At 36.2% G+C, this 20,492-nt stretch overlaps 1 protein-coding gene across 12 annotated transcripts in view; it reads left to right on the top strand.

Annotated features, from left to right (window-relative positions):
* The window catches only part of CCDC18 (coiled-coil domain containing 18), a 144,851-nt gene that overhangs the window by 40,211 nt on the left and 84,148 nt on the right, over positions 1-20,492 (top strand). For 11 of the 12 annotated variants that reach the window (XM_059688810.1, XM_059688823.1, XM_059688820.1 and 8 more), the window contains 7 exons: positions 2,219-2,343; positions 3,432-3,592; positions 6,935-7,158; positions 8,387-8,497; positions 13,435-13,566; positions 18,504-18,638; positions 18,794-18,871. In XM_059688810.1, the coding sequence (XP_059544793.1) occupies positions 2,219-2,343; positions 3,432-3,592; positions 6,935-7,158; positions 8,387-8,497; positions 13,435-13,566; positions 18,504-18,638; positions 18,794-18,871 (966 nt within the window). The remainder of the gene's footprint in view (positions 1-2,218; positions 2,344-3,431; positions 3,593-6,934; positions 7,159-8,386; positions 8,498-13,434; positions 13,567-18,503; positions 18,639-18,793; positions 18,872-20,492) is intronic. The other variant, XM_059688816.1, reaches the window with a different exon arrangement.

The raw sequence follows: 20,492 nt of genomic DNA, 5'->3' as shown, positions 1-20,492 counted from the left end.
AAATGTTTTTTAATGTGGCTGCACCATTTTATATCCTTACCAGCAATGCATGAGGGGTCCTATTTCTCCACATCCTTGCCAATATTTGTTATTGTTTATTCTTTTTTATTATATCTATATTAGTGTGTATAAGGTGTTATCACATTGTGGTTTTAATTTGCATTTCCCTAATGATTAATGTTGAGCAACTTCTCACATACTGACTGAATGGTACAGAACATGAAAGTGTTTTTATATTGTAGCCAGTCCCTTTTTCTCGTTAAGTTATATATGTGTATGATCATAGTTACAAGTGAGATTAGGAAGAAGTTAAGCTATACGTTTCTGATAAGTGTAAAATAATGGTGAGATCAGGAGAAAGCTACAGATAAATGTATCGTGGTTGGTTTCACATATGTATGGACGGTAGCCTTTTAACAATTTTAAACTGTCATGAAATTATGAAGCTACGAGGGACCTTAGAAAGTATCTGATTCAATACCATTGTTTTATTGGTGAAGAAATAGCTAACCATGAAGTTAATAACTTGTAGCAGAATTGAAACTGAATGTATGATTCTTGGTTCCCAGCCTCTGCTATATCTACTTTCCTAGGATGCTGATTTTTGATTATTTGCTTAGGTTTTTAATGCACCAGTTTGCTTTATAAATCTGATAGTAATCATATGCAGATAGCATTCATCTTAAAGTGATATTCTAATTTGACTCAGTATCAAAATTTATTTAATATGAGATTCTAAAGGTAGTGTGATAATAATATGCGTGATCCTGTGTTTCATGCAGTACTAAGAATAACATAGTTTGGAAATGTGAGTTTTTTCATTCTAGAAAATGTGATTTGGTTATAATTTGAAGGTAATGGTCATATTGTTTACCTTGCCCCTTTTTACAACTAATTTAAAAATTCTGTGTTATTCAAGCACACAGAAAAGTACAGAGACCAATGTAGCATAGCATTTGCTAAATGTGGATAACATTTTGCATATCCACTTCAGATTTTTTTAGAATAAAATTTTACAGGTAAATGAAGCCTTTTTATATACCTATCACATCTAATTCTCTCCCTCTTAGAGGTAGCAACTATTTTGAAGTTCATGTGTATCCTTCTTGTCCATATTTTCAAAAATTTTTTTATTGATTTTTGAGAGAGGAAGGGAGAGGGAGAGAGAAATGTGGATATGAAGAGTGAAACATTAATCGGCTGCCTCCTGCACACCCCCTATCAGGGATCGAGCCTACAACCCTGGGCATGTACCCTGTCCAGGAATCAAATGGCAACCTTTTGGTATATAGGATGTTGCCCAACCGAGTCACACTGGCCAGGGCCTTCTTGTCCATATTTTAAATGTTGCTGTTTTTTTTAAATAATATTTTTATTGATTTCAGAGAGGAAAGGAGAGAAAGATAGAAACATCAATGATGAGCTCTAGCTGGTTTGGCTCAGTGGATAGAGCGTTGGCCTGCAGACTGACGAGTCCCCAGGTTTGATTTCGGTCAAGGGCATATGCCCAGGTTTCGGGCTCGATCCCCAGTACGGGGTGTGCAGGAGGCAGCCAATCAATGATTCTCTCTCATCATTGATGTTTCTATCTCTCTCTCCCTCGCCCTTCTTCTCTGAAACCAGTAAAAATACATTTAAAAAGAAAAAAAAGAGAGAAATATCAGTTATGAGAGAGAATCATTGATTGGCTGGCTCCTGCACGTCCCCTACTGAAGATCTAGCCTGCAACTCAGGCATTTGCCCTAACCAGGAATCAAGCCATTATCTCATTGATAGGTTGATGCTCAACCACTGAGCCATACCAGCCACGCCTTCTTGTTCATATTTTAAATACTGCCACATACAGATGCATTTAGAATGTGTGTGTGTGTGTGTATATGTACACACATACACATGTGTACACACACACACACACATATATATAGTTTAGTGCATTTTAAAAACTACTACATGGCTAAAAAAATACTACATGTGCTACTGTTTTTTTACATTCAGTTTTATGTTATGTAATGTTTCCATAATGATTTACATCATGCAGGTTTATTTAACTATTGTAGTTTTCCCATTATCTTTCTATTTCATAATGTATTTATATGTTCTATTGATGGATGTTAGGTTGTTTCTATTAAATTCACACAATTTTTCAGAGTTGGAGTTCTGAATAAAAAAATTATATCACAGATATTATAAATTCATATGTTTATTTTTATACTTACAGTTAAAAAGAGAAATGCTTGGTTTTAAATCATCTCTTTCTAAGCAACAGATGAGTAGTTTGTCAAACAAGGAAGACAACTACATTGGCTGCTGTGAGACAAATAAAATGATGATTTCAGAATTGAGGTATGGTTTTTAGGCTCTGAAGTTGTATCAAATACAATGTTTTTAAAAACTGGTAATAAATTAAGATCTTTAATTGAAATGTTGAAAAATATACTAAAAGTCCAGAGTATTATAACAAATATCTGTTTCCACAACAAAGAATTGATTCTTTTAAAAATATATATATATATTTTATTGATTTTTTTTTTACAGAGAGGAAGGGAGAGGGATAGAGAGTTAGAAACATCCATGACAGAGAAACATTGATCAGCTGCCTCCTACACATCCCCTACTGGGGATGTGCCTGCAACCAAGGCACATGCCCTTGACCGGAATTGAACCTGGGACTCTTCAGTCCATAGGCCGATGCTTTAGCCACTGAGCCAAACTGGTCAGGGCCAAAGAATTGATTCTTAATATTTTGTGATATTTGTTTCAAATCTGTTTATTTAAATAAAAAATAAAACATTACAGGATAGATTATACATTTTGATTCTTACCACTAGTCCCATTCTCCTCCTTAGTATCCACCATCATGAATTGGGTAATATTCTTCAATCCATTTTGTATATGTTTGCACTCAGAAATATACTATATGATTATATTGTTTGTAATTTTGCTTTTTCACTCGATCATTTTTTAAATTCATCCATGTTGAAGTAGGTAGAGTGATTGATCAGTGCATGGATTAATGTGGTTAATTTAGTTTCTATAGCTGTATAAGAGTCTATCCTATAACAATGTCACAATTTATTTATTCCTTTAGTGTTAGTTACTGTGTTTCTAGTTTCTGTCTTTTCCATACAGTGCTACAAAGTACACATTTATACATGTTAACTACAATATAGATGAGTTTCTCTAGTATATATTCCTAAAAGTGAAAATCTGAGAATAGCGTGTACATTTTCAATTTTACTAGGTATCACCAAGTTTTTAAAGTATCTGAACCAGTTTGTAGTCCAATCAGTGGTAGAAAAGAATTTACATATCCTGCCCAATAGTTGACTAATACCAGTTTTAAATTTTTTCCATCTTGAAAGGTAAAAAATAGAATGAGATATTTTTATAGAACCTTTCTAATATTTTTTGGCTTCTTTTCTCTGTGCTAGGATTAAGCTTGCAATAAAAGAGGCAGAAATTCAAAAGCTTCAGGCAAATCTAACTGCAAATCAGTTATCTCAGAGTCTTATTTCTCAGAATGACAACAAAGAAAATGGCAAATTACATAGTTTAGAAACAGAACCTGTAAAACTAGGAACTAGTCAAGTAGGTGAGTATATTTTATTGAATTTTTAAAATAAATTATGATCAGAGTTCTCTGTGATAGTTTTTTAAAAATAAATGGCTTACCAACTATTATCAAACATATTAAATAATCTGTTATTACTAGTTATGGATTGATAAGACAGCAAAAATTATTTCAAAATTCTTAAATTTTGCATCATTCTTTAAAAATGTACTTTAGCCCTGGCCGGTTTGGCTCAGAGGATGGAGCTTGGGCCTGCGGACTGAAGGGTCCCGGGTTCGATTCCGCTCAGGGGCACATGCCCAGGTTTTAGGCTTGATCCCCAGTGGGGGGCATGTGGGAGGCGGCCGATTGGTAGTTCTCTCTCATCATTGATGTTTCAATCTCCCTCTCTCCCTCTCCCTTCCTCTCTGAAATCAATAAAATTATATTTTTAAAAAATGTACTTTAGCCCTAGCCCGTTTGGCTCAGCTGATAGAGGGTCAGCCTGTGGACCCAAGGGTCCCAGGTTTGATTTTTGTCAAGGGCACATACCTTGCCCTAGCTGGTTTGGCTCAGTGGATAGAGCATCGGCCTGTGGACTGAAAGGTCTCGGGTTCGATTCTGGTCAAGGGCACATGCCTGGGTTGCAGGCTCAATCCCCAGTAGGGGGCGTGCAGGAGGCAGCCAGTCAATGATTCTCTCTCATCATTGATGTTTCTCCCTCTGTCTTTCCCTCTCTCTTCCATTCTCCCTAAAAATCAATGAAAAAATATCCTCGGGTGAAGATTAACCCCCCCCCCCCCAAAGTACTTTATTAAAGTAAAATTTCCTTACAATAAAATATTCCCCTGAGACAAACACTTGATACGATTTGTTTGTTTTTCATGTTTATATACCCTTGTTACAATCACCACAATCAGTTCTTTTTACTCCTTCCCAGTTTACTTTATATTTAATTTTCTTTTTTCTAACTTTTCTTAAAGTTTACTTTAACTTATTGTCTAATGTATTTAAATATACATATTATACTTTCATTTCAGATATTGTATATCTCTTGTGTGTGTTTATTTCCTTATATTTAGGGACGTTTCAGATACCTGTTACTAGCGGTAGACATTAGGTTGTTTCCATTAAACAGCTTAATTCATGAGTGAACCAGATTTAATTTTATAAATACTGTTTTGAAGCTTAGTCAGTGTATAGTTGAATGTTCCAGATGCATTTGACAAAAATTAGTAAGTACTAGTATTCTATAATTTTTGAGTGGAGTGTGTTCTCTCTTTTTTTTTTAGTGTTGTTTTTTTTAAAATTGGTTTTAGAGAGAGAGTTGGAGGGGAGAGAGAGAGAGAGAGAGAGAGAGAGAGAGAGAGAGAGAGAGAGAGAAACATCAGTTGTTCCATTTATTTCTGCATTCCTTGGTTGTTTCTTGTGTGTGCCCTGACTGGGGATCAAACCTGCAACCTTGGTGTATCAGGATGATGCTCTAATCAACTGTGCTACCAGGCCAGGGCTGGTGGAATGTTCTTTTGAATGTCAATCATGTGAAATTGGTTGATGGTGTTTAGTCTTTTTTATCCTTAATAAAAATGTTTTGTGTACTTGTTCTGTGAATGACTGAGAGTAGTGTTAAAATCTTAAGGCCATTGGAATTTTATATGGGTTGGATTGAATCTGTAGATCACTGTGGATAGTATGGATATTTTCACAATAATAATTTTTCTAATCCATGAGCACAAAACATCTTTCCATTTATTTTTATCTGATAGTTTATCACCAACTATTTTGATTAGTGTTTGCCTAGTATGATTTTCCCCATAATTTTAACTTGTATTTTTATGTATAAGTGATTGTCTTATAGAAAGCATATACTTAGTTCTTGCTTTTATAAGCAGGTAGACATTTTTTGCTCCTTAATAGGAATGTTTAGGTCACTTTCATTAAATGTAACTATCAATCCTTGGGGGTTTAAGCCTACCATCTTGGTATTTGTTTACTATTTATTCTATTGACCTTTGTTCATCTTTGCCTTCTTAGTATTCCATTTTGGATTTAAATTTAGCATCTTAGTATTTGTTTACTATTTGTTCTGTTGGCCTTTGTCCATCTTTCTTGCCTTCTTAGTATTTCATTTTTTAAAATCTCCACTACTAATTAACTAACTATACCTATTTTTTTTAAGTGGTTGCCTTAGTGGTTAACATGTAGAGCTTTAATGTATCACAGTCTATCTTCAAATACACAGTCTAGCAGCAGAAATGACAGCAGAGAAAAGTAGATATCTAAGTTATTAGAATAGAAAGAAGAAAGATGGATTAGCAGAAGGAATGCTAAGTTTTTAGAGGTGGTGATAAATATATGTCATAGATTCTCTGACATCAAAAAAGAATAGAGCCAATGATAGATAGCTAGTGTAGAAAGTGAAATATTAGCAAGATGGAGAGTTGATAGGAAGAACTAAAGTCATAGTACATCTCTACTTGTTTCCACATCTATGTGTATTTTCATGCAATCATTTACATTATGCCTTTATAAAGTAATTCTGAAGCTCCCGTTATCTTGAGGTGTGAGGATAGGTGTGTATGTTTATAATGGAGAAAGGGTGTATTCAGACAACTGCCTCTGGTAACCCTCAGTTTTAAAATGCATCACTGAATTCTCATCAGTTAGTTTGGACTGGGAGTCAGTTTTCAGCGTTTGAACCTGCATTTATATCAGAATATTCATAATGATCTCAGGTTATCCAAATACATTTTATGATTAACTTCAGTTTAAGGAGACATGACAAGGGTTTTGTTATGTTGTTTTTAAAACAATGATTTCTATAAAAAAAAAAAAAAAAGGGGGATTTTTAAAGACAGAGAAGGGCTCTTCCTGGTACAAAGGAATAGTTTTTCTGGTATGAAGGAATAGTCTATAAAAGTGAGTGATACTGCCCTGACCTGTTTGGATCAGTGGATAGAGCATCCGCTTGTGGACTGAAGGGTCCCAGGTTCGATTCTGGTCAAGGACATGTACCTTGGTTGCGGGCACATCCCCGGTGCGGGGTGTGCAGGAGGCAGCTGATCAATGTTCCTCTCTCATCGATGTTTCTAACTCTCTATCCTTCTCCCTTCCTCTCTGTAAAAAATCAATAAAATATATTTTTTAAAAAATAAAAGTTAGTGATACTAAAAAGAACTTATTCCCACTTTATTATGTATTTAAGTTAGAAAGTACTGTACTTACCATGTTCGTTTCATTATATTTTCCTTAATGTATATCTCATCCTCCATTCCCTTTACTATTCTTTAGATCAAAAACTAAACTTTATGATTAAATCTTTTAACATTCTAATAGGGTTTTTTTGAAATTTATACTGAATAATTTTCCTCTTATTTTTACTAGCAGAAAGTATAAAAGATCAAAATCAACATACTGTGAGCAAGCAATATGAAAGAGAGAGGCAAAAACTTGCTTCTGGAATAGAAGAACTCCGTACTAAGTTGATGCAAATAGAAGCTGAGAATTCTGATTTGAAAGTTAACATGGCCCACAGAACTAGTCAGTTTCAGCTGATTCAAGAAGAGCTGCTAGAGAAAGCTTCAAACTCTAGCAAACTTGAAAGTGAAGTAAGCTTGAATTAACAGTTTATATGGGCTACATTTTCATACAAGAAAAAATATATTATTGTAGGTTTTTATTAAAAATTGTATGTTTGTAAGTCCAGTTTTATACATTTAAAAATATTAATGGAACCACATAAGTTATAAATTCTTCTATTTTTTTTCTTTATTGATTAAGGTATTACATATGTGTCCTTATCCCCCCATTTATAAATTCTTTCTAAAATTTTGTTTGGAAACATTTGCTTTATAACCTATGTTAAAAGTAGGAAAATACACTTTAGGGTGCTAAAAGATCTAAAATTTGATGGAATTTATACTGTGCTATACTCTTATTTCTTCTAAGTATAACATAATGTGGTTAATACACATGTACAAGTAAAGTATTTGGATTATGCAATTGGAAGAAAAATAGTGGTAATAGAGGATTTCAAATTTTTGCAAACAGCAGAGCCACCTGAGACTCCTATTAAACATGCAGATTTCTGGATCCTAGTGATTTTGATTCAGCAGATATTGAGTTATGCTCAGGGATGTGAATTAAAAAAAAACCTGCTTATGAATCTGGTACAGATAATGCTGTGGATTACATTCTGAAAAGGGGATAATGTGTGTTTTGTGAGTATCTGATCTTCATCCCATTGAGGTCAGAACAAGGATAACTCATTAGGTCATAGTGGACCCACAGAACACAGGTGTCTGTTATACTCATCCTTCAAACCAGGGGCTGCCGTTATCTCTGGGGGCACTTTTTAAATGTCTGAATTCTCATTTAAAGTTTGTAGCCAAGAAAAAGACCTGTGGGATAGGAGATTGCTTAAGTAATGGAAAAGGAGATTTAGTCAGTCTGTAATTATAGCTTTAGCTTACTTAGAAAATTATCAAGTACTAAGATTAATAACTTTTTTTAAAATTACAAAATTAGCACAATCTTGTTGAAAATACAAAAAGGGACAAAGGAAAAATAAAGCATTGATAATTCTATCATCAAATAACTATTGTTAACATTTTATTATAGTAATTTTAGTTTTTAATAGCTTCTTTTAAGAAATGGGTTAAGGTGTAATCCTACTTAGACATAGAGGGTCTGAATTAAATTGCTTATGTATTACATAGATGAAACGAGCTGCATTGTATCTCTGATCTACCCTCCATTATTTGTTTTTCTTCTAAATTGTAACTCATTTTTTAAAGTAGGTTTTTAAAATAATTTTTCATTTTGATCTGTTTTTAGATGACAAAGAAATGTTCTCAACTTTTAACTCTAGAGAAACAGCTGGAGGAAAAAATAGTTGCTTATTCCTCTATTGCTGCAAAAAATGCGGAACTTGAACAGGAGCTTATGGTAAAAATTACCCTTTTTTTTTTTTTTTTTTTTTTTGCTACAAATTCACCATGACTTTAAGGCACTTAATTCGTGACAGCATGTTTGTTTTAGTATTATTATTATAAAATATATCATATAGGAAAGTATAAATTCTAAACTCCTCCCATTATTTCTTTTTTGTTTTCATATCTTTAGGGTTAATATTATATGCAATTGTTACGTACATTTTCTCATTTTTATACTAGTAGAGTTGAAGGAAATAATAGTAGTTCTTTGATATTCACAGTTTGTTTGTTTTTTCACTTTTTTTTATTGCTTAAAGTATTACAAAGGGTATTACATATGTGTCCTTTTTTTTCCCCCCGCCCTTGACAATCCCCTGGCCTCCCCTACCCCCCAGTGACTTATGTCCATTGGTAATGCTTCACAGTTTTTTTAAGTAGTTTAATTTTCTCATTTTGATACAATTTTTAAAATAACCATTTTGCCTTTTTAATAAGTATTTAAATATTTTTTAAATTAAATCTTTATTGTTCAGATTATTACAGTTGTACCTCTTTTTTCCCCCCATAGCTCCCCTCCACCCGGTTCCCCCCCCACCTCCGCTCTCACCCCCCCCCCCACTGTCCTCATCCGTAGGTGCACGATTTTTCTCCAGTCTCTTCCCGCACCCCCCACACCCCTTTCCCCCCGAGAATACTCAGTCCACTCCCTTTCTATGCCCCTGATTCTGTTATAATCACCGGTTTATTCTGTTCATCAGATTATTTATTCACTTGATTTTTAGATTCACTTGTTGATAGATGTGTATTTGTTGTTCATAATTTGTATCTTTATCTTTTTCTTCTTCTTCCTCTTCTTAAAGGATACCTTTCAGCATTTCATATAATCCTGGTTTGGTGGTGATGAACTCCTTTAGCTTTTCCTTATCTGTGAAGCTCTTTATCTGACCTTCAATTCTGAATGATAGCTTTGCTGGATAAAGTAATCTTGGTTGTAGGTTCTTGGTATTCATCGCTTTGAATATTTCTTGCCACTCCCTTCTGGTCTGCAAAGTTTCTGTTGAGGAATCAGCTGACAGTCGTATGGGTACTCCCTTGTAGGTAACTGATTGTCTTTCTCTTGCTGCTTGTAAGATTCTCTCTTTGTCTTTTGCTCTTGGCATTTTAATTAGGATGTGTCTTGGTGTGGTCCTCTTTGGGTTCCTTTTGTTTGGGGTTCTCTGTGCTTCCTGGACTTGTAAGTCTATTTCTTTTACCAGGTAGGGGAAGTTTTCTGTCATTATTTCTTCAAATAGGTTTTCAATATCTTGCTCTCTCTCTTCTTCTGGCACCCCCATAATTCTGGTGTTGGCACGCTTGAAGCTGTCCCAGAGGCTCCTTATACTATCTTCCTATTTTTGGAATCATTTTTCTTTTTGCTTTTCTGGTTGGGTGTTTTTTGCTTCTTCATATTTCAGATCTTTGACTTGATTCTTATGCTCCTCTGGTCTGCTGTTGGAACTCTGCATAATATCCTTTATTTCAGTCAGTGTATTCTTAATTTCTAGTTGGTCCTTTTTCATAACCTCAAGGGTCTCACTAGATTTCTTGAGGGTCTCGCTACATTTATCGGCGGTCTCACCAGACTTTTTGAGGGTCTTACTAAATTTATCGGCGGTTTCTAGAAAGTTCTTGAAAAACCTTAAAAGTGTGGTTTTGAACTCTATATCCAGTAGTTTGCTTGCCTCCATTTCTGTCATTTGTATCCTGTTTCTTTGTCTCCGCATTTTGACTGCTTCCCTGTGTCTATAGAGTGGCTTTGTGTGCTATAGGGCCCAGTGGCTCAACCTCCCCAATTACCTGAGGTGGACACTCTTGATGCACCCCTTTGTGAGCTTTGTGCACAGTCTTGTTGTAGTTAAGCCTTGATTGTTGTAGGATCACTGGGAGGAATTGACCTCCAGGCCAATTGGCAGTGAGAATCAGCTGTGTCTGCAGTGGGAGAACTGTGCTGAAGACACCCTTCTGGGGCAAGACCTGCTTCAGTGGGGCTTTGGTGCTCACTGAGTCTGCGCCCTGAGTGTGTCCCTTATGGATCTGAGGAGTTGTAATCTGGATGGTCCCCCTCTGACCACTGGGTACACTGGCTCTTGGATCTAAGGAGGCGCTAATTTAGCCTCTGCCTGAGGTTACCCAGCAGGAACTACGAAGAGAACTGCAGATTCCCCTTCCTTTTTTGGAGTTTGGAGGTGCCCTGATGAGGCCCAGCTGTGAAGCAGTGCAAGCTGCTGTGGGGCCTTAGGCCTTCTCTTTGAAGTTCTGGGTCTGTCTGCCCAGCTGCAGTTTGTTAGGTAATTTTAGATTGCAAAGGGCCAGGTCATTCATATGCAAAAGCCTCTGCAGCAACTTGGGTGGGGTGGGGTCTTGGGATCAACAGGGCGGAGCAAGCAGCTATGCCTGATCCTCAGCCCAGCCCTAAGGGGCCCCGCGTCTCAGTGTCCCGGTAATTGCTGCAAGCACCTACGAGAGAAAGCCGCCCTCGAGTTCCGAATTCTGCCCGCTGCCAGACCATCCAGTCTCTCCCCGTACGAGTCAGGGTCCCCAGAGACTTCCCGGAACCAGAGTTCAGAGCAGTTGGGGGCTTGTGACTCCCTCCTGATTCACAAAGACAGCCACGTCCTCAGTCGCCAGCCCTTGCTGCATGCCCCTCCATACCTTTGCACTTCACCTCCGCAGCTCCTCTGAGTTTCAGTGTGCTTTTCTCTTTCCTTCTAGTTGTAGAATTTCCACTCAGCCAGTCTTCCTGTAGTTCTGGATGATGTCCGTTTTGTCTTTTAGTTGTATTTTTGAAGTTGTTGTGGGAGGCAGAAATTTCCAGTGTTTAGCTATGCCACCATCTTGGTTTCTCTCAGTATTTAAATATTTTTGAAGTTTGATTTATTTTTTTTTTAATTAAATCTTTATTGTTCAGATTATTACATTTGTTCCTCTTTTTTTTTCCCCCCCATAACTCCCCTCCTCCCAGTTCCCGCCCCACCCTCTGCCCTCACTCCCCACCCACTGTCCTCATCCATAGGTGCACGATTTTTGTCCAGTCTCTTCCCACATCTCCCACACCCCTTTCCCCGCCTAGAATAGTCAGTCCATTCCCTTTCTATGTCCCTGATTCTATTATAATCAACAGTTCATTCTGTTCATCAGATTATTTATTCACTTGATTCTTAGATTCACTTGTTGATAGATGCATATTTGTTGTTCATAATTTGTATCTTTACCTTTTTCTTCTTCTTCCTCTTCTTAAAGGATACCTTTCAGCATTTCATATAATCCTGGTTTGGTGGTGATGAACTCCTTTAGCTTTTCCTTATCTGTGAAGCTCTTTATCTGACCTTCAATTCTGAATGATAGCTTTGCTGGATAAAGTAATCTTGGTTGTAGGTTCTTGGTATTCATCACTTTGAATATTTCTTGCCACTCCCTTCTGGCCTGCAAAGTTTCTGTTGAGAAATCAGCTGACAGTCGTATGGGTATTCCCTTGTAGGTAACTGAGTTTCTTCCTCTTGCTGTTTTTAAGATTCTCTCTTTATCTTTTGCTCTTGGCATTTTAATGATGATGTGTCTTGGTGTGGTCCTCTTTGGATTCCTTTTGTTTGGGGTTCTCCGCGCTTCTTGGACCTGTTAAGTCCATTTCTTTCACCAGGTGGGGGAAGTTTTCTGTCATTATTTCTTCAAATAGGTTTTCAATATCTTGGTCTCTCTCATCTTCTGGCACCCCTATAATTCTGATGTTGGTACGCTTGAAGCTGTCCCAGAGGCTCCTTACACTATCCTCGCATTTTTGGATTCTTTTTTCATTTTGCTTTTCCGGTTGGATGTTTTTTGCTTCCTCGCATTTCAAATCATTGACTTGATTCTTGCGCTCCTCTGGTCTGCTGTCGAGCGTCTGTATAATATTCGTTATTTCAGTCCGTGTATGCTTAATTTCTAGTTGGTTCCCCAATATAAGATCGAGGGTCTTATTAGTTTTCGTGTAGATCTCATTAAGTTTATCGGCAGCTTCTAAACAGTTCTTGAGAGACCTTAAAAGTGCGGTTCTGAACTCTATATCTTCCATTGACAATTTTGTCCTGTTTCTTTGTCTCCGCATTTTGTTATGCTTCCTTGGTGCACCCCCTAGTGGTCTTTGTTCGCAGTCTTATAGTTAAATCTTGATTGTTGTAGCTAATTCCAGGGAGGGTTTGACCTCCAGGCCAAGTGGCTATGAGAATCAGCTGTGTCAGCAGTGAGAGAACTTCTGTCCTCTAGGGAGGTGCTAATCTAGCCTTTGCCTGAGGCTATCCGGCAAATGCCTCTGTGCAGGGCTTGGGCGGGGCGGGTCGCACAGGATCAACAGGGTGGGCCGGAGAGAGCAGTTATGGCGGCTCTCAGTCCTGTCCCCAGGGGCTCTGCCTCTCTGAGTCCCAGCACCCGCTGCAAAGCTCGGAGAGAAAGCTGCACTCGCTCTGACTGAAGCCAGACAGTCCCGCTTCTCCCGTTTGAGTCTGGGTCCCTAAAGACTCGCCTGTATCTGGAGCTCAGAGTCTGCGACTCCCTCCCGATTGAAAACAACAACCGTGCCCTCCGCCGCCAGCCCGCTCCGCGCACTCCGCACCTCAGAATTTGACTTCAGCACTGCGCCTCCTCTGAGTGTCCGTGTGCGTTTCTCTTTCCTCCTAGTTGTAGGACTTCCACTCAGCCAGTGTTCCTGTGGTTCTGGGTGATGTCTGGTCCGTCTTTTAGTTTCACTTTTGAAGTAGTTGTTCAAAGCAGCAAACTCCGGCGTTAACCTATGCCATCTTGGTTCTCCAAGTTTGATTTATTAACTACTATGAATCTTTAAAGAATAGAGTATCACAAATATAATGCTTTACTAATATATTCTTATGTAAAACTACCTCTCAATTAAATTCTTTTCAAGTGTTTTTGTATTCCTAGGAAAAGAATGAAAAGATAAGAAGTCTAGAAACCAATATCAACACAGAACATGAGAAAATTTGTTTAGCTTTTGAAAAGGCAAAGAAAATTCATCTTGAACAGCATAAAGAAATGGAAAAGCAGATTGAAAGAGTAAGACATTAATATTTTTTACAAGTAGATATAGAATAAAAATTACCTTAACGTTACTAGTCCAACTTCCTTTTTTTAATATCTGAGGAAATAAAGACATAAAAAGTTACTGGCAAGGACTATAATCAGAATCCCATTGCTTCTGAATCTTTTTTTTTTTTAATCAAGAACAACAGATTTTTAAAAATTGATTTTTAGAGAGAGAGAGGAGAGAAAGAAGGAAGAAAGAGAGGGAGGGAGGGAGGTAGATAGGGAGGGAGGAGAAAAGATCAGCTGCTTCTTGCTGGGGATTGATACTGCAAACTGGGCATGTACCGTGATCAGGAATTGAACTAGTGACCTCTTAGTACATGGGTCAACATTCTACCACTGAGCTATCCCAACCGGGCCTGGATCATTTTTAAATGCTTTCTTATATAGCACTCCTGCCATTTCAGTTTTAATCTTTTTTTTTTTCAATTTAAATATGTATTTTTATTATTGATAGTAGTACAAATAGCTCCCATTCCCCCCCCTTCTCCCAGCCCTTACCCACCCCCCCAATCATTATTTTTTCACATTACCAAACTAAGAGTGATTCTATAGATTCTTTTCCACTAGAGATATCACTTGCTTGAAGATTGGTTGAGAATAGAAGCACTCTTAACTGTGGATAGAAAGTAAATAGTAAAAACAGAAGTAAAGAAAAAGGTGTGAGACCAAGAACACAAGGCTAAGTAAAAATATGTATCATTTGTATATGCCTAATAACAAAATGGAGCTAATGAGGAAAAAAATATGAGCTTGAATATAAAGCAATAGACATTATTCAGTCTGAGCAACAGAGAGGAAAAAAAAAACATTTGGAAGAAAATGAACAGAGCCTCAGGGACCTTTGGGACATATTATAAGGTCTAACATTCATGTCATCAGAGTCCCTGAGAAGAGAATAAGACTGGTACCAAAAAAAATATTTGAAGAAATAATGACTGAGAACTTCACAATTTTATTGAAAGAAATAGCTCAGCCCATGTGGCTCAGTGGTTGAGCATCAACCCATGAACCAGGAAGTCACTGTTCGATTCCTGCTCAGGACACATGCCCAGGTTGTGGGCTCAGTCCCCAGTAGGGGCATATTCTCTCTCATCATTGATGTTTCTATCCCTCTCCCTCTCTCTTCCTCTCTCTGAAATCAATAAAAACATATTTAAAAATAAAATAAAACCCTAGCTGGTTTGGCTCAGTGGATAGAGTGTCAGCCTGTGGACTAGAGGGTCCCGGATTTGTTTCTGGTCAAGGGCCCATGCTTGGGTTGCAGGCTCGATCCCCAGTTGGGGCGTGCAGGAGGCAGCTGATCAGTGATTCTCATCATTGATGTTTCTATCTCTCTCCCTGTCTCTTCCTCTCTGAAATCAATAAAATATATTTTTTAAAAATAAATAATAAATAAAATAGAATAGAAGGAAATAAGTTTACAAATTAACAAGCTCAAAGAAGTTAAATCAAAGAAAACAACTTTAAAATACATCAAAGTTCTTTTTTTTTTTTTATTGCTTAAAGTATTACAAAGGGTATTACATATGTATCCATTTTATCCCCCCGCCCTAGACAGTCCCCTAGCTTCCCCTATCACCCAGTGTCTTATGTCCATTGGTTATGCTTATATGCATGCATACAAGTCCTTTAGTTGATCTCTTACCCCCCTACCTCCTGCCCCCCAACCCCCCCCGGCCTTCCCGCTGCAGTTTGACAATCTGTTTGAAACAGCTCTGCCTCTGTATCTATTATTGTTCAAAAGTTTATAATGGTCTCTATTGTCCATGAATGAGTGAGATCATGTGGTATTTTTCCTTTATTGACTGGCTTATTTCACTTAGCATAATGCTCTCCAGTTCCATCCATGACGTTGCAAATGGTAAGAGTTCCTTCCTTTTTACAGCAGCATAGTATTCCATCGTGTAGATGTACCACAGTTTTCTAATCCATTCATCTACTGATGGGCACTTAGGTTGTTTCCAGATCTTAGCTATGGTGAATTGTGCTGCTATGAACATAGGGGTGCATATATCCTTTCTGATTGGTGTTTCTGGTTTCTTGGGATATATTCCTAGAAGTGGGATCACAGGGTCAAATGGGAGTTCCATTTTCAGTTTTTTAAGGAAACTCCATACTGTCTTCCATAGTGGCTGCACCAGTCTGCATTCCCACCAGCAGTGCACAAGTGTTCCTTTTTCTCCACATCCTCTTACATCAAAGTTCTTGCTGAAAACCAAAACCAAAAATATCTTAAAAGCATCCAGAGAAATAACACATTGCATATAAAGGAACAAATACTAAAATTACTGTAGATTTCTCATCAAAAACCATGAAGATTAGAAGAGAAAACATTTAGTGCTGAAAGAGAAAATCCATGAACCATAGAATTCTATGTCCAGCACAGATATTATTTAGGGAATATGAAGATATTCTTAGATGGAGGACAGTTTTGAGATTTTGCCACCAGTGTACTTGTTCCAAAATAAGGTTCTTCAAACAAAAAGAAATAATACCAGAAGGAAACTTGGAACCTCAGGAGTGAGGGAAGAACAACAAAAACAGTAACTATTTGGTTAGATACAATGCACTATTTTTCTTCTCTTAAGGTTTTAGGACATTTGAAGAAAAAAATTATAGCATTGTCTATTGAGATTTTAATATATGTTGGTGTAATACACTGGACAACTACAACATAAAAGAGGAGGTTAAGGGATATATATTTATATACAGTTTCTACATTTTACTTCAAGTGGCAAAATTTAATTCTCAGCAAAGTATGAAGAATTAAATATGTATATTATAATCTTAGCAAAACCACTAAAAATGACATAGTAAAGAGCCAATAGATAAAATAGAATTCTGAAAATATTCATATATTTAAAAGAAGACTGGACAGTAGAAACAGGAAGGAAAACAGGATTCAAAGAGAAAACTAATAATGAAATGATATGTTTAACAATTTGTACACCATAAGCATCTATAGACGCAAGTGGCAGACCTTTTTTAATTAAATTCAAAATATTGTGGCAGTTAACTGGTTAAATCCAGTCTTATAAAATATTACTTTATTTTTTAATTTATTAATTTTAGAGAGAGAGAGAGAGGCATCAATTTGTTGCTCCACTAATTTATACATTCATTGGTTGCTTATATGTGTCCTGACTGGAGATTGAACGTGCAAGTGCAACCTTGGTATATGGGACGACACTAACCAACTGAGCTACCAGGCTAGGGCTCAAATATTACTTTAGATGTAAATGTTCTAAATACACCAAATAAAAGATGTGAGATTGTATTTAAAAAATTAACTCAAATATATATATATATATATATATATATATATATATATATATATATATATATATATATATATACTCTTCAAGAAATCCATCCTATATAATAAAACCGTAATATGGAAATCAACTGAAGAATGGAAAGACCAGTCGCTATGATGTGCACTGACCACCAGTGGGCAGACGCTCAATGCAAGAACTGCCCCCTGGTGATCAGTGCACTCTCACAGGGGGAACACTGCTCAGACAGAAGCTGGTTGGTGGGAGCCTCTTCTGCCTCCAGAGCAGTGCCTAGGGGAGCAGGCCTAAGCCGGCAGTCGGACATCCCCCAAGGGGTCCCTGACTGCAAATGTCGTTCAGTAGGCCTCTTGTGTTAAATATAAAGATGTACTAGATAGGTTAAATATAAAAGGTTGGAAAAAGATGTCCCAGGCAAAGAAAAGGAAGCTGCAGTGGCTATATAAATATCAACGTAGATGTCAAAAGAAAGAAACTTGCAGTTGAAAAAGAGGAACATTACATAGTGATAAAAGGCTCAAACAGTCTTAAATGTGTAGGTACCTAACAAAAGAATTGAGCGTCTGCCCCCTGGTGAAAATACATGGAGTAAATGTGAAGTCTGAAAGGAGAAAGAAATTAATCCAAAACTATAGTTGGAGACATCAACACTACTCTTTTATGTAATCAACAGAATAAGTAGCCATAAAAATCAGCAAAGATAGCCCAGCGGGTGTGCTCAGTGGTTAAGTGTCAACCTATGAACCAAAGACCACCAGTTCAATTCCCGGTCAGGGCACATGCCCAGGTTAAGGGCTTGATCCCTGGTAGGGGGCATGCCTGAGGCGGCCAATTAATGATTCTCTCTCATCATTGGTTTCTCTCTCTCCCTCTCCCTTCCTTTCTCTTTAAAATCAATAAAAAAATATTTTTTAAAAATCAGCAAGGATATAGAACTCACCTGAACACCACTGTCTATCAAATTAGCCTAATTGACATTTATAGAATATTTCACCCAACAATAGAATATACATTCTTCTCCAGTGTACCTTCATGAAATGTGCACTAAGGTATGCCATACCCTAGGTCAAAATAAGCTTTATCAAATGTAAAAATTGAAATCATACATAGAATGTCCTCTGACTTTAATGGAATTAAACTAGAAACCATTAAGATATCTGAAAAGTCCCCAAATACTTGAAGCTAAACAACACACTTCTAAATAATCCATGGATCAAAAAGTAAGTCTCAAGGTTAATTAAAACAATTCACACTGAATGAAAATGAAAACACAACATAAAAATTGTGGGGTGCAGCTAGAGCAGCTCTGGGAAGCTTATAGCACTAAATGCATATATTAAAAGCACAAAAAAATGTGTAAGAATGAAACACCACAGAATGATACAGTTCAATTTCAGTCTAGTATTGGTGAAGGAGTAAAGGGATAAGACGTGGGCGTGTGATTTCATTTCTTCTCTAAAAGAAGGGAAACGAAAGGAAATTTGGTAAAATGCAAAAATATATGTAATTTCAGTAATTTAAAATGAATTATATTTCTTTTTATATATTTAAATGTTTTAAAATTTTAAAAAATTTGACATGAAAATTAATAAATCTTATTTTTATGTTAAGCTTGAATCTCAACTAGAGAAAAAAGACCAGCAATTTAAAGAGCAAGAAAAGACTATGTCCATGTTGCAGCAAGACATAATATGCAAACAGCATCATCTTGAATCACTAGACAGACTGTTGACAGAAAGCAAAAGGGTAAAACCATCTTTATAAAAATGCTTTCTAAAAGCTGAGTAGTATTTTAAGTTTATGTTTCTGTAACATACCTTTATCAGTTGTTAAACAGCACATTAGTAATGCTAAAATATTTATAACCATACTTATATTTTTGCTTATCAATCTGTTTTCAGGAAATGGAAAAGGAAAATATGAAGAAAGATGAAGCTTTGAAAGCATTACAGAACCAAGTATCTGAAGAAACAATCAAGGTTAGGATGCGAATACTTAAAGAAATTTTAAAAAAATTTTTCTTAGCCCTGGTTGGTGGCTCAGTTAGTTGGAGCATTGTCCCATACACCAAAGGATTGTGGGTTCAATACCCGGTCAGGGTACATAACTAGGTTTCAGGTTTGATCCCTGGTCGGGTGTGTTTGGGAGGCAATCGATCGATGTTTCTCTCTCACATGGATGTCTCTCTCTGTTTGTCTTTCTCCCTTTTTCCCTTCTCTCTCTAAAAAATCAATAAACATATTCTTAGGTGAGGATAATAAAAATGCTTAAAATTTTTTTTTCTTAATGGAGACATTCCTGTGGTTTTTTTCACTTTTTTCTATAAATTGTAAAAATTATCAATATAAAAATCAAAAGGTAAAGATTTTACTTGGGTCAACGAACTTAGCTTCTGTAAATATATTTTCTTCAATGTGAGTTTTGGTCTTAATTACTAGATGGTTGGTAATTTAGTTTGTATATTACCTAACCTCTTTTTTTTGCTTTTTTATATTATCTAACCATTTTTTTAACATTAAATTTTTTTTAACATTAGCTACTTGTTAATATTACTAGTAAAGAATTAACAGTGAAAGTGAAAGGAGATGAAACTATAAGCAGTCCAGTTTTATTTCTTTCTACCTGTTCTAAGATTAATTAGGAGATAAACTCAGAATTTCCAGATAAAATACAGTTTTGTGACTAATATATCTTCATGCTTAAAAGCATGGGCTTTGGAGATAAATTGACTTAGGTTTCAGTTCTGGCTTCACAGTTTATTAACTGACATAACCTTAGCTAGGTTATTTATGCTCTCTGAACTTTAATTTTTTTATCTGTAAAATAAGGATAACAATAGTGTGAGATTCAGATTAATGAGGTACATAAAATGCTTAGTATATGCTAAGTTACTCAGAATTTAATACGTAATTACTATGTATTCAATATTTTCTCATTTGCATTTTTAGTATTAAAAATAGATCCAAACATACTGCTATCTTTATTCTGTCATATATGGCTTGAATATAAAGGAATTTTAAAAATTGGTGTTGTATAGTACTAGTACTTTTGTCTGGTTTTTAATCCATTTTGTGACCTTGTATACCCATGTAAACACAATTATATGTTTATCCATAACTTTCCTATAGTATTTTCTAAACTTTTAATATTTCATGCCATGTCAATTCATTGCTTCATGTAAAACTAACCTCTAAGATAATTAATATTAAAAATCACTACTGTACAAAGGTTGTGGGCATGAAATAATTTTATTAAATAAAACTTATATTGCCACTTAACTCCTGTTTTTCTTTAAACCACCTAACACATCTAGCCCGTCATCTGATAAGTTATTTCTGCATATTAATAGCCAGGTAAGAGACAGGAAGTAAATCAACAAAAGAATGAATTATGATGTTGGGTTTTATTCCCTTGGTACCTTTAATAGTTTTACTGTCATTGAAATTAGAAACAAAATTCTTATAACTGAAGTTATACTTAATGATTCTTTTTTTTTTTTAATTGATTTCAGAGAGAGAGGGAGAGAGATAGAAACATCAATGATGAGAGAGAATATGTCCCCTCCTGGGGATCAAGCCTGTGCCCTTGACCAGAATCAAA

The sequence above is a fragment of the Myotis daubentonii genome, chromosome 3 (genome assembly GCF_963259705.1).
Source record: "Myotis daubentonii chromosome 3, mMyoDau2.1, whole genome shotgun sequence".
Taxonomy (NCBI): domain Eukaryota; kingdom Metazoa; phylum Chordata; class Mammalia; order Chiroptera; family Vespertilionidae; genus Myotis; species Myotis daubentonii.
This window is presented reverse-complemented; position numbering and strand designations above follow the sequence as displayed.